The sequence below is a fragment of the Chiloscyllium punctatum genome, chromosome 7 (genome assembly GCF_047496795.1).
Source record: "Chiloscyllium punctatum isolate Juve2018m chromosome 7, sChiPun1.3, whole genome shotgun sequence".
Lineage (NCBI taxonomy): Eukaryota > Metazoa > Chordata > Chondrichthyes > Orectolobiformes > Hemiscylliidae > Chiloscyllium > Chiloscyllium punctatum.
Window position 1 is genome coordinate 83,971,192 of NC_092745.1, and position 13,270 is coordinate 83,984,461.

A 13,270-nucleotide genomic window follows, 5' to 3' on the forward strand; every position below is an offset into this window, starting at 1 on the left:
GTAGTTACAGAGGAGGCAGAGAGGCAGAGGAATTGACAAACAGGAATACTGAATACAAGGAGTATTATTCTGTAATGTTTGTAGAGGTCTAGGAGAGAAAGATTGGTAGACACTGAGCGATATTAAATAACAAGATGATCACATTCAGTGCAATATTGTCTTTGATTGTTGACAAACAGCTGACATCCACAAACTAAATGACAAAATCTTTTCTGAAAGCTACAGAGTAGTCCTGTTAATGATACGTGGAATGGACAATCATTATCATTTCCAAACTATTCAATACTGCATCGGAACACCGTTGGAGAATGTTGAAACTATCTGCTATCGATATTAGCTTCCTGGTAGTCACATCTCCTCTGCAACAGTCACATCTTTAGGTTCTTGCTTATTTAATTTTCTGTCTTTTATTGTATCATTCATTGGATTACAGTCTTATGGATCACATAAGAATTTGCACATCTACTTAGGAGTACATTGCAATATGTGCAAGTGATCCATGCAATGAAATAGTTGCCCCAGAAAGGTGTATAGCAGCATCTTCTCCCAAGCCAACATGTCCACCTTTGAGCTGCAAGTCACTGAAAACCAGATCTACTGGATAGAATATTTGGTTAGTTTGTCCACAATCCAACTCTTGAAGAAACTTCTCTACTCAGAGCTTTCTTACAGCAGGAGAGCAATGAAAATCGAACAATACAAATGTTATGACACAAATAGAGGTCATGCAGACCATCATATTTGCACTGGCTGGGTAAATTAACATTCCATTCTCATTCCATTTTCCAACACCTGGTCCATAGCCTTGTGACTTCAGATACAGATCCAGGTTCCTTTTAAATGAGTTCAGTGTTTTCATCTCAACTACCAAACTGGGCAGTAAAATCCAGACAACCACTCCCATTCCTTAACTCATTTTTCATCTTGGGTCTGTGCCCTTGGTAATTGGCCTCTGGAACAGGTTTTCCCTGTCCACTCTATTCAAATTCTTCATCATTTTGTATACCTCAAATAACTCACAGAAAACCATTCAAAATCCTTTTCATCAATTCTCCTTGTTACCTCCAGAAAATGTAATTAAGTTAGTAAGACAAGACCTTCTTAACAAAACTATACTGATCATCCTGATTAATTTTCACTGAAGTCACAATTAATTCCATTTCTCATAACTGGTTCTCACAATTTGCCCTCAGCGGAAGTGAGACTGACTGGAGTATGCTTTAGGAATTTTCTCAAAGCATCCCTGTGAAGGTCAAATATCTGTGCTAACTCAAAGGAATCCCTTGCTTGTGACTGATCAAAATGGAGAATGTTTATTATAGAGGCCTCCAAATCATGAAGAAATCTTGTAAGGAGCACATGGAAACTTCAGAGAGCGCACGTAAAGCTTCCCAAGAACTCCTTTGCTGGTCTGTTCATACACCACCAGTCCTGTATGCGCCAGTGACAGCAAATCATACATTGGGCATAAGACATCTCAGAACCTATTAGAGTGGAATCAAAGCATTGTGAAACCTGATAAACTATCTACAAGAAAGAGAATGAAATAATTGTTTTATGACACCAGAGAATTGCACCACATTTTCCATTACAGCCCAATATTCCTACTCAACCTTATGGTTTTCATCTGAATAGTACTTTTTCACATTTAGGGTTTCTTTTACCATCATTCACACAACATGTTTTTAGTTTCTTTTACAGACTACAATCATATTTGAGCGATAGTTCTCTACTTTTTCAAGCATGATTTCACTTATTTCAATACATATGAAAATTTCACAGCATGTCCAGAAAAATAATAATGATTTACACATTGTTTCAATGATTGGTTCTATCTTATGCCTCCATGGGATTTTTCTCACCTTCAGAACGTAGAATTGCACTATCCTATGTCTTTCTCTTGGGATTTAATTGCCAAATAAATGTTATAAGAGCAATTAAACAACAAAACAGTACAAAACAACAAAGATGTACATTAAATTTTGATAGCTTACATATATGTTAAATAATTTACAAATATCCTGTTATATTTCATTGTTGTATGTGGATGACCTGAATTCATGATTTTTAAAAATCTTCATTAGTTCTAGAAATCACTTTACTAGATGAAGCCCACTTGGAAAATTCCTGATTTTTTTTATTTGATTGATTGTTGTCACATGTGATGTGTTGCATTTTGGAAGGTCAAGTACAGATGGAAATTATACAGTGAATGACAGAACTCTTAGGAGTATTGATATGCAGAGGGATCAGGATGTGCAGGTCCACAGATCACTGAAGGTGGGAGCGCAGATGGATATGGTAGTAAAAAGACTGATGACATGCTTGCTTTCATTGGAAGGGGCATTAAGTATGAATTTAGACAAGCTATGCTGCAGCTTTATAGAACTTTAGTTAGATTACACTTTAAATATTGCATAAAGTCGTGGTCACCACACTACCAAAAGGATGTGGATACTTTGGATAGCGTACGGAAAAGGTTTACAAGATGTTGCCTGGTATGGGGCATTTTAGCTATGAAGAAAGGTTGGTTAGACTGGGTTTGTCTTTCCTGGAATGCAGGAGATTGTGGAGTGTCCTGATAGAAGTTTATAAGATTGTGAATGGCATGGATAGAGAAGAAAATATGAGGCTTTTTCCCAAGGTGGAAGAGTCAATTACTGGAGGACACAGGTTCAAGGTGTGAGGGGGAAACGTTTAAAAGAGATATGCAAGACAAGCTTTTCATACAAAGTGTGGTGAATGCCTGGAATGTACTGCCAAGGGAGGTGATGGAAGCAGATACAATAACAGCTTTCAGGAAACACCTGAATGAATATATGAATATGAAGGGAATAGAGAGATATGGATCCTGTAAGTGAAGCCAGTTATAGTTTGGAAGGGAAGAATGTATTGGCGCAGGTTTGGAGGGCCAAAAGACCTGTTTCTGTACCATATTGTTCCTTATTCTTAGTTTACATTTATCGAGACACAGTAAAAAAAAATGTTTTGCATGCTCTACAGGCAGATCATACCATACAACGTGCATCAGGGTAGTAGACCAGAGTGCAAAATACAGTGCTACAGCTGCAGAGAAGGTGCACAGAGAGAGAGAGATTGACATCAGTATTTGAGAGGCCTGTTCAAAGGTCTGATAGCGGGGGGAGAAGCTGTTCTTGAATCTGTTCATATGTGTATTCACATTTATATCTACTATCCTGGGGAAAAGGGTGGAAGAGAGTTTAACTGGTATGGGAGGGGTTTTTGAATATGTCAGTTGCTTTCCCAATCAAGTGGAAAGTCAATGGATGGGAGGCTGGTTTGCGTGATGGACTGGGCTATGTTCATGATTCTCTGTAGTTTCTTGCAGTCTTGGGAAGAGTTGTGATGCTCTCCTGTTTGAGAAATTACATAGAACAATTACATCTCATGTTGTCTTAGAAGAAGAAGAAGAAGAAGAAGAATCCCTACAGTGTGGAAATAGGCCCTTCGGCCCAACATGTCCACACTAACGCTCCGAAGAGTAACCCACCTTGACTGATTTCCTGACCCTATTATCTTATATTTACCCCTGACTAATGTACCTAACCTACACATCCCTGAACACTATGGGCAATTTAACATGGCCAATTCACCTAACCTGCACATCTTTGGATTGTGGGAGGAAACCAAAGCACCTGGAGAAAACTCATGCAGACACGGGGAGAATGTGCAAACTCCACACAGTCACCCGAGGCTGAAATTGAACCCAGGTCCCTAGTGCTGTGAGGCAGCAGTGCTAACCACTGAGCCACCGTGCTGCCCAAAATATTGTACAAATGAACAAACTATATTATTATATTTAGCTTATTGTATTGCAATGGCATTTAGGAGTTGGACATGATTTTTATTTCCTGATGCATTATGACAAAATTAAACATCCAGTACCAAAAGATATTATTTCTCTCTCTTTGGGCTGTGTTTTCCTCCCCTTTGAGGTCTTCCCATCATTTGGAGAACAGGAATTTGGCATCACATTTGAAGGAAAGAACCAATGTAAATAGGTGCCCATCAGATACTTAGCTGGTCAGCTTCATGGCCTCCTTTGAGATTATCGACTCTGAAGGACAGAATCCCACCTGCAAGAGTTGCTGGCCAAGCACTGGCTGGCAGCACACTGTTGTAAAAAGCAGCACTAGGAACTGCAGCTGCTGTAACTGACATACCGATGTCAGCCCTAGGATTGGTGCTGAATCCCAGTGCACATGTATAAGAGAACAAGGTAAGCATCATGAAGACAGTGTCATTTGTAATGTCAGAAAGAGGGTGGTCAGAGGAAAGCAAACAGGAGTGGATTTCAACCTTCCATACCATATGCTGGATCATTTGCCTGTGTTAGTTATTGTGAATTAGATACCTCTCTCACTCACTTGACTGCATATAAACCTTGTAGGGAAGCATAGAAAGCTATGAGAGTTTGGAAGGTTCCTTGAGCTACCAATAAAATTATCAAATGGCTTATCATTGAGCATCCCACTCTAAGCTAATTAGCGTTTTCCCAAAGTTGTAAATCTGATGTGATATCCCCATTCGATCCTGCTGACTCACACACCACCATTCCCACTTCAGCAGGCTCCACTAGATCCAGCCAAATTTCCACCTAAGGTTGAAAACAATAATTGGAATCCACCATTTATCTCATCCCTATAAGTACAATTCGAATAATGGTAGTCATAGGACATAAGAGTCATGGCAAATGACAGAGTACCAGGCGTTAAAATGACAGATGCTCTGTTAACAGTGCTTAGACGTTGACTGAGTGATCTATTTTCTATGTCTATGGGGTACACTTCGCCAAATGCATCCTAAATGGGAACATACAGTCAATGTTTCCCTACGTCCATCAGGAAAAAAAATGAATGATTTTTTTTCTGCTGTTCAGTGCCAAAATGCAAATATTAGGCATGTGTCCATGGTTGAATTCTGCATGCAATGTACCTAAAGATTTCTCATTCCTGTCGAACCATCTAATGCAACTTAGAACCATTTTCAAGAGTAGAAATCCAGGACTGTGGTCCTAACATAAGAAGCTAACTCTACAAATTACACATGACACAAGTCAGTGAATATCTTCAGTCAATTGCAAGTAGTGCCAGAAGACACAAAATATATTTCTACAGTGGTCAGTGCTCAAAATTATTGACATCATATTTTAAACCCTTTTTTCTTATCCCCATATGCTAAATGCAAACAAATTTTTGGAATGTTGCTTGACTTGTAATCTGCGTTCTCTTTATTGCAGTGCTTTTATTTCACATCCAGCTCAAAATTAGGATAGATGATTGGGTTAGTTAAGAATGATCAACAGAGAGCAACGCTGTGGTATGTGATTGCTCAGCCAGTTGATTTTAACTGGTCTTAATAAGTCTGCCGAAGTGAACCAAAAAATGTATCCCAAGAGTCTCCTCCATTGCTAAAATCTAAAATGACACCTGAGTTTATGCTTTCACGATGCATGAATGATCTATATACTGAATGATTTATATACTAGCATTATTTCTAGCATCAATTAAAATATACAAACAATCCATAGTGATCAGTGTTGATATTAATTAATCAGTTGTAAAGAAAGTATTCCCTGACAATTCCGATGACTTTAAAATCTAAAAAGAGGCATGAGTTTATGCTTTCATTTTCAAAATCTGAATGATCTACATATTGGCATTAACTCTAGCATTAATTAAAATATACAATCAATCCATAGTGGTCAGTATTGTTATTACTTAATCAATTGTAAAGAAAATATTCCCTCAGAGTTCAGATTACTTTAATTAATAGTTTTGTCATTACAATTCTAATGTTACAGAACTGGTTGCCTTTAAATAACACTGTATTTCCAGGACCAACTGGAAAGGCATCAGGGCCAGTTGAGAATGCACCATCAGTGCACACTGTGGCTGCTGACACATGTAATTATGCTGACACTTTTCTGGTTGGTGGCAGCAGAATCAATGTTATGGAAATTATAATTCCACCACATCCTGGCGAGAATGTTAGGCAGTTACTGGGAGCTTTAGTTTCTGTGTCGTAATCTTGAGCTCTACATTGGATACATTTTCAAGTTAATATTTTTATTTATTATATTTTGAATTCAAAACACTGAACATTGTGATGAGCCTTTGTGGCAGCTGCAAAAACAGTGGCTTACTTGGAAAGAACGGAAAAGCTTAAGAACATAAGATATAAGAGCATGATTGGGCCTTTTGGCCCCTCAAACCTGCCCCATCATTCAATAAGATCTTGGCTGATCTGCCTCAGGTCTCAACTCCTTTTTCCTGTCAGCTCCTTATAGTCGTCTATCCAGATTCCTGATATTTCAAAAATCTACCTACCTCTTCTTCAAATATTTTCTTTAATTTAGTCTTCATTAATCTCTGGGACAGAAAATTCCAGACAATAACAACACTCTTGGAGAAGGATTTTCTCATTACCTAAGTTTTGAATGGATGATTTGGAGATGCCAGTGTTGGACTGGGGTGTACAAAGTTAAAAATCACACAACACCAGGTTATAGTCCAACAGGTTTAATTGGAAGCACACTAGCTTTCGGATTGATTCTAATCTAAAAAGTGAGATAACAGAGTTTTACATGAATTCATGCAGTTTTTGAGCAAAGTACAATGTAACTCTGAAAGTACAAATTCACCCCCACAAAATATATGTGGGCATGTGGGTCTTTGTGTCTGAGTCTGTGTGTGTCTGTCTGGGTTGGGGGTTGTGAGTGTGAGAGATAGTGTATATGTGTGCGTAGTGAGTGTAGAGTGTCTTAAGTCTGTGAGGGGGTGCATGTGTGTGTGTGTGTGTGTGTGTGTGTGTGTGTCTGGGTGTCTGGGTGTCTGGGTGTCTGGGGTGGGGGTTGTGAGTGTCTGTGAAGAGAGTGTATATGTGTATGCATGAGTGTAGAGTGGTCTAAGTCTCTGAGAGGATGCCTGTGTGAGTGAGTGTCTCTGTGTGTGTAGGAGTGTCTGTGTGTGTGTATAGTGCAATAGTGGTCACCTGTAATGTGACATGAACCCAAGGTCCCGGATGAGGCCCTCCCTATGGGTATGGAACTTATCTATCAGCCTCTGCTTGGCCACTTTTCGCTGCTGCCTGTCCCAAAGTCCGCCTTGGAGGATGGTCACCTGAAAGTCTGAAGTCGAATGTTCTGGATCACTGAAGTGATCCCCAACTGGGAGGGAACACTCCTATCTGTTGATTGTTGTGCGGTGCCCATTCATCTGTTGCTGTAGCCTTTGCTCGATTTCCCCAATGTACCTTGCCTCAGGGCATCCTTGCCTGCAACGTATAAGATAGACAACGTTGGCTGAGTTACATGAGTACCAGCCACATACATGGAGGGAGGTGTCCCCATGTGTAATTGTTCACACTCTGACATGTCTTGCAACGCCTACCATGACAAGGTTGTATGGAGTTGTCCTGAAAGCTGGGCAGCTTGCTACAAACAATGATTTGTTTGAGGTTTGGTGGTTGTTTAAAGGCGAGCAGTGGAGGTGTGGGGAAGGTCTTGACGAGGTGCTCATTCTCATTGATAATGTGTTGCAAGTCATGAAGAACATGGCATAGTTTTTTCGCTCCTGGAAAGTACTGAACAACGAAGGGTATCCTGTTGGCTGCAGCACGTGTCTGTCTCCTGAGGAGGTCATTATGGTTCCTTGCTGTGGCATGTCGGAACATTGTGTTGTTGTCTGTGGGTCTGCGGTAGAGTGTGGTGCTGAGGTGCATGTGTCCAAAACGTCTTCACCTTTGACAATCAGTTCTTCATCCAGACAGTTAGAACAGCCATGGGGACCCCAATATGCCAACAGCTTTATGCACAGGTTCGAACAAGACTTCTTCTCTCTGCAGGATCTCCAACCAACATTATTCACCAGGTACATTGACGACATTTTTTTCCTCTGGACCCATGGCAAGGAGTCACTGATAAAACTACACAGTGATATCAACAAGTTTCATCCCATCATCGAACTCACCATGGACTACTCTCGACTATCTGTCTCATTCTTGGACACATGCATCTCCATCAAGGATGGACACCTTAGCACCACACTCTACTGAAAACCCACAGACAACCTCACAATGCGACACTTCTCCAGCTTCCACCCAAAACATATTAAAATAGCCATGCCCTATGGACAAGCCCTACGCGTACACTGGATCTGCTCAGATAAGGAGGAACGTGATGGGCACCTGGAAGTACTCAGAGACGCCCTCACAAGAACGGGGTACAATGCTCAACTCATCAACCATCAGTTCTGACGTGCCACAGCAAGAAACCGTAATGACCTCCTTAGGAGACAAACACGTGCTGCAACCGACAGGGTACCCTTCGTTGTTCAGTACTTCCCAGGAGCTGAAAAACTATGCCATGTTCTTCATGACCTGCAACACATTATCAATGAGAATGAGCACCTCACCAAGACCTTCCCCACACCTCCACTGCTCGCCTTTAATCAACCACCAAACCTCAAACAGATCACTGTTCTAAGTAAACTGCCTGGTTGACTCCATACAACTCCTGTCAGGATAGATGCTGCAAGACGTGTCAGAGTGTGGACATGGATACCATGGACGTGGTCATGTGACTCAGCCAATGTTGTCTATCTCATACATTGTAAGCAAGACCGAGCAAAGGCTACGGCAATGGATGAATGGGCACCACACAACAATCAACAGACAGGAGTGTTCCCTCCCAGTTGGGGAACACCTCAGCGGTGCAGGACATTCAACCTCGGACCGTTGGGTGGCTATCCTCCAAGGTGGACTGCGGGACAGGCAGCAGCGAAAAGTGGCCAAGCAGAGGCTGATAGCTAAGTTCGGTACCCATAAGGAGGGCCTCAACCGGGACCTTGGGTTCATGTCCCACCATTGCACTATACACACACACACACAGACACTCACAGACACCCTTACAGACTTAGACCTCAGAGACTTAGACCACTCTACACTCATGCACACACATATACACTCTCATCACAGACACTGACAACCCCCCACCCCAGAAACACACACACACTCACACATGCACCCTCTCACAGACTTAAGACACTCTACACTCACTACACACACATATATACACTATCTCTCACACTCACAACCCCCAACCCAGACAGGCACACACAGACAGACACAAAGACCCACAGGCAAACATATTTTGTGGGGTGAATTTGTATTTGCAGAGTTACGTTGTACTTTGCTCAAAAACTGCATGAATTCATGTAAAACTCTGATTCTAATCTAAAAAGTGAGATAACAATCTAAACATCATGGCATCGACAGAGAACATAGGGGGCTAACATCTTCAAATCTTGTCTAGCTATCACCAATTGTTACAGTTAACCTAAGAATGCAATTTTTAAAAAAAGGTTTGTGATTTACACATGAAAGAAGTGAAACTATCATGGTATTTGAACAGATGAAAGACTCAACAGACAATCAAGGTATTTTTCAATGTATAATTTCAGTTACATCACACTGTAAATTTTTGCTATAAATTCTGTGCCTTACAATTGTGTTCTCCACATTCACCTGATGAAGGAGCGATGCTCCAAAAGCTAGTGTGCTTCCAATTAAACCTGTTGAAGTGTAACCTAGTGTTGTGTGATTTTTAACTTTGAATGGATGAGTGTCCCTTTTTTCCTATAATTTGCTCCTTAATTTGAGATATCCCCACAAATGGAAACATCTTCTCAACAACTGCCCTGTTAAACCATCTCAGATTTTTGAGTGGGAGCAGCGGCCGAGGAAAAGCGAACCCGGGAGACTACAGCTAAGGTAAGACAGTTTGTTTCAAAATTACTTACCTGTAGCGGGCAGCGGAAGTGAGGTTGGAGCGCATAGCTGGGCGGGAAGGTAAGTGATTAGTATTTGAGTGGGTGTGTTCTAGACCCCAGGTCCTACTTTTGTAGGGCCTCCTCTAACCTAACTTTAAAGTCCACAGGTTATTGACTCAGTGTTCTTGTTTTTTGGAGACAAAGTGTACAGTCATGGCAGCGCAGGCGGTGGAATGTTCCTCCTGCAGGATGTTTGAGGTAGGAGTGACCACCGATACTCCTGCTGACTTCGTCTGCAGGAAATGCAGTCAGATCCAAATCCTCACCGAACGAGTTAGGGAACTGGAACTGGAGCTGGATGAGCTGAGGATTATTCGAGAGGCTGAGAGGGTGATCGATAGAAGCCACAGGGACATAGTTACGCCGGAGAACAGAGGTAGCTGGGTAACAGTTAGAGGTGGGAAGGGGAAGAAGCAGGCAGTGCAGGGTTCCCCTGTGGTCGTTCCCCTAAAAAATAGGTATACAGCTTTGGAAACTGTTGGGGGGGACAGCCTTGCAGGTGTAAGCTGCAGTGAAGGGGTCTGTGGCTCTGAGACTCAGAAGGGAAAGGGGGACAGGAGGAGAGTGCTAGTTATAGGGGACTCTCTAGTTAGAGGGACGGACAGGCGGTTCTGTGGACATGGGCAAGACTCTCGGATGGTTTGTTGCCTCCCAGGTGCTAGGGTCCGAGACGTCTCGGACCGTGTCTTCAGAATCCTTAAGGGGGAGGGTGTGCAGCCAGAGGTCGTGGTACACATTGGCACCAACGACATAGGTAGGAAGAGGGGTGGGGAGGTCATTCAAGAGCTCAAGGAGTTAGGCTGGAAGCTAAAAGCTAGGACAAACAGAGTCGTCATCTCTGGGTTGTTGCCGGTGCCACGTGACAGTGAGGCAAAGAATAGGGAGAGAGTGCAGTTGAACATGTGGCTGCAAGGATGGTGTAGGAGGGAAGGCTTCAGATATTTGGACAATTGGACTGCATTCTGGGGAAGGTGGGACCTGCATAAACAGGACGGGTTGCACCTGAACCAGAAGGGCACCAATATCCTGGGGGGTAGGTTTGCTAGCACTCTTCGGGGGGGTTTAAACTAATTTGGCAGGGGGATGGGATCCGGACTTGTAGTCCAGCAAGTAAGCTAGCTGTGTGTCAGGATGCCCAAGACTGTAGGGAGGCTGTGGAGAAGGTAGCACTGACAGGGACTACTTGCGGACACAGAGATGGGCTCAAGTGCGTATACTTCAACGCAAGGAGTATCAGAAATAAGGTGAGTGAACTTAAGGTGTGGATCGGTACCTGGGACTACGATGTTGTGGCCATCATGGAAACATGGATAGATGAGGGACAGGAATGGCTGTTGGAGGTTCCTGGTTACAGATGTTTCAGTAAGATTAGGGAGGGTGGTAAAAAAGGAGGGGGGGTGGCATTGCTAATTAGAAATGGTATAACAGCTGCAGAAAGGAAGTTTGAGGGGGATCTGCCTCTGGAGGTAGTATGGGCTGAAGTCAGAAATAGGAAAGGTGCAGTCACCTTGTTGGGTGTTTATTATAGGCCCCCCAATAGCAGCAGAGATGTGGAGAAACAGATTGGGAAACAGATTTTGGAAAGGTGCAGAAGCCACAGGGTCGTAGTCATGGGCGACTTCAACTTCCCAAATATCGATTGGAAGCTCTTTAGATCAAGTAGATTGGATGGGGCGGAGTTTGTGCAGTGTGTCCAGGAAGCTTTTCTAACGCAGTATGTAGAATGTCCAACCAGAGGGGAGGCCATATTGGATTTGGTACTCGGTAATGAACCGGGACAAGTAGCGGGCTTGTTAGTGGGTGAACATTTTGGTGATGGTGACCACAATTCTGTGACTTTCACCTTGGTTATGGAGAGAGAGATAGGTGCGCACAACAAGGAAGATTTTACAATTGGGGGAAGGGAAATTACGATGCTGTAAGACAGGATTTGAGGAGCATACGTTGGGAGCATAGGCTGTCAGGGAAGGATGTGGTGGAAATGTGGAACTTTTTCAAGGAGCAGATACGACGTGTCCTTGATATGTATGTACCGATCAGGCAGGAAAGAAATGGTCGTGTGAGGGAGCCTTGGTTGACGAGGGAGGTTGAATGTCTAGTAAAGAGGAAGAAGGAGGCTTACATAAGGTTGAGGAAACAAGGTTCAGACAGAGCAGTGGAGGGATACAGGATAGCCAGAAGGGACCTGAAGAAAGGGATTAGGAGAGCTAAGAGAGGGCATGAAAAATCCTTGGCAGATAGGATCAAGGATAACCCCAAGGCATTTTATGCGTATGTGAGAAACCTGAGAATGACGAGAACGAGGGTAGGTCCGATCAAGGACAGTAGTGGGAGACTGTGTATTGAGTCGGAAGAGATAGGAGAGGTCTTGAACAAGTACTTCTCTTCAGTATTTACGAACGAGAGGGACCGTATTGTTGATGAGGAGAGTGTGAAACGGACTGATAAGCTAGAAGAGATACCTGTTAGGAAGGAAGATGTGTTGGACATTTTGAACAACTTGAGGATAGACAAGTCCCCCGGGCCTGACGGGATATATCCTAGGATTATGTGGGAAGCAAGAGAGGAAATTGCAGTACCGTTGGCAATGATCTTCTCGTCTTCACTGGCAACGGGGGTGGTACCAGGGGACTGGAGAGTAGCGAATGTTGTGCCCCTGTTCAAAAAAGGGAATAGGGATACCCCGGGAATTACAGGCCAGTTAGTCTTACTTCTGTGGTAGGCAAAGTAATGGAAAGGGTACTGAGGGATAGGATTTATGAGTATCTGGAAAGACACTGCTTGATTAGGGACAGCCAGCACGGATTTGTGAAGGGTAGGTCTTGCCTTACAAGTCTTATTGAATTCTTCGAGGAGGTGACCAAGCATGTGGATGAGGGTAGAGCAGTGGATGTAGTGTACATAGATTTTAGTAAGGCATTTGATAAGGTTCCCCATGGTAGGCTTTGCGGAAAGTCAGGAGGCATGGGATAGAGGGAAATTTGGCCAATTGGATAGAAAACTGGCTAACCGGTCGAAGGCAGAGAGTGGTGGTAGATGGTAAATATTCAGCCTGGAGCCCAGTTACAAGTGGAGTTCCGCAGGGTTCAGTTCTGGGTCCTCTGCTGTTTGTAATTTTTATTAATGACTTAGATGAGGGAGTCGAAGGGTGGGTCAGTAAATTTGCAGATGATACGAAGATAGGTGGAGTTGTGGACAGTGAGGAGGGCTGTTGTCGGCTGCAGAGGGACTTAGATATGATGCAGAGCTGGGCTGAGGAGTGGCAGATGGAGTTCAACCCTGCCAAGTGTGAGGTTGTCCATTTTGGAAGAACAAATAAGAATGCGGAATACAGGGTTAATGGTAGGGTTCTTAGTCAGGTGGAGGAACAGAGGGATCTTGGGGTCTATGTACATAGATCTTTGAAGGTTGCCACTCAG

The 13,270-nt window shown here is 43.0% G+C and overlaps 1 protein-coding gene across 4 annotated transcripts in view; it reads right to left on the bottom strand.

The window, feature by feature from the left end:
* Positions 1–13,270, bottom strand: part of frem1b (Fras1 related extracellular matrix 1b) — a 195,636-nt gene that overhangs the window by 108,823 nt on the left and 73,543 nt on the right. The window contains exon 14 of one of the 4 annotated variants that reach the window (XM_072574235.1): positions 6,876–7,296. The exons of the other annotated variants lie outside the window; for them this stretch is intronic. Within the exon in view, the coding sequence (XP_072430336.1) occupies positions 7,282–7,296 (15 nt within the window). The 3' untranslated portion in view covers positions 6,876–7,281. Of the gene's footprint in view, positions 1–6,875; positions 7,297–13,270 lie in introns of those variants that run through there. 4 annotated transcript variants of the gene reach the window in all.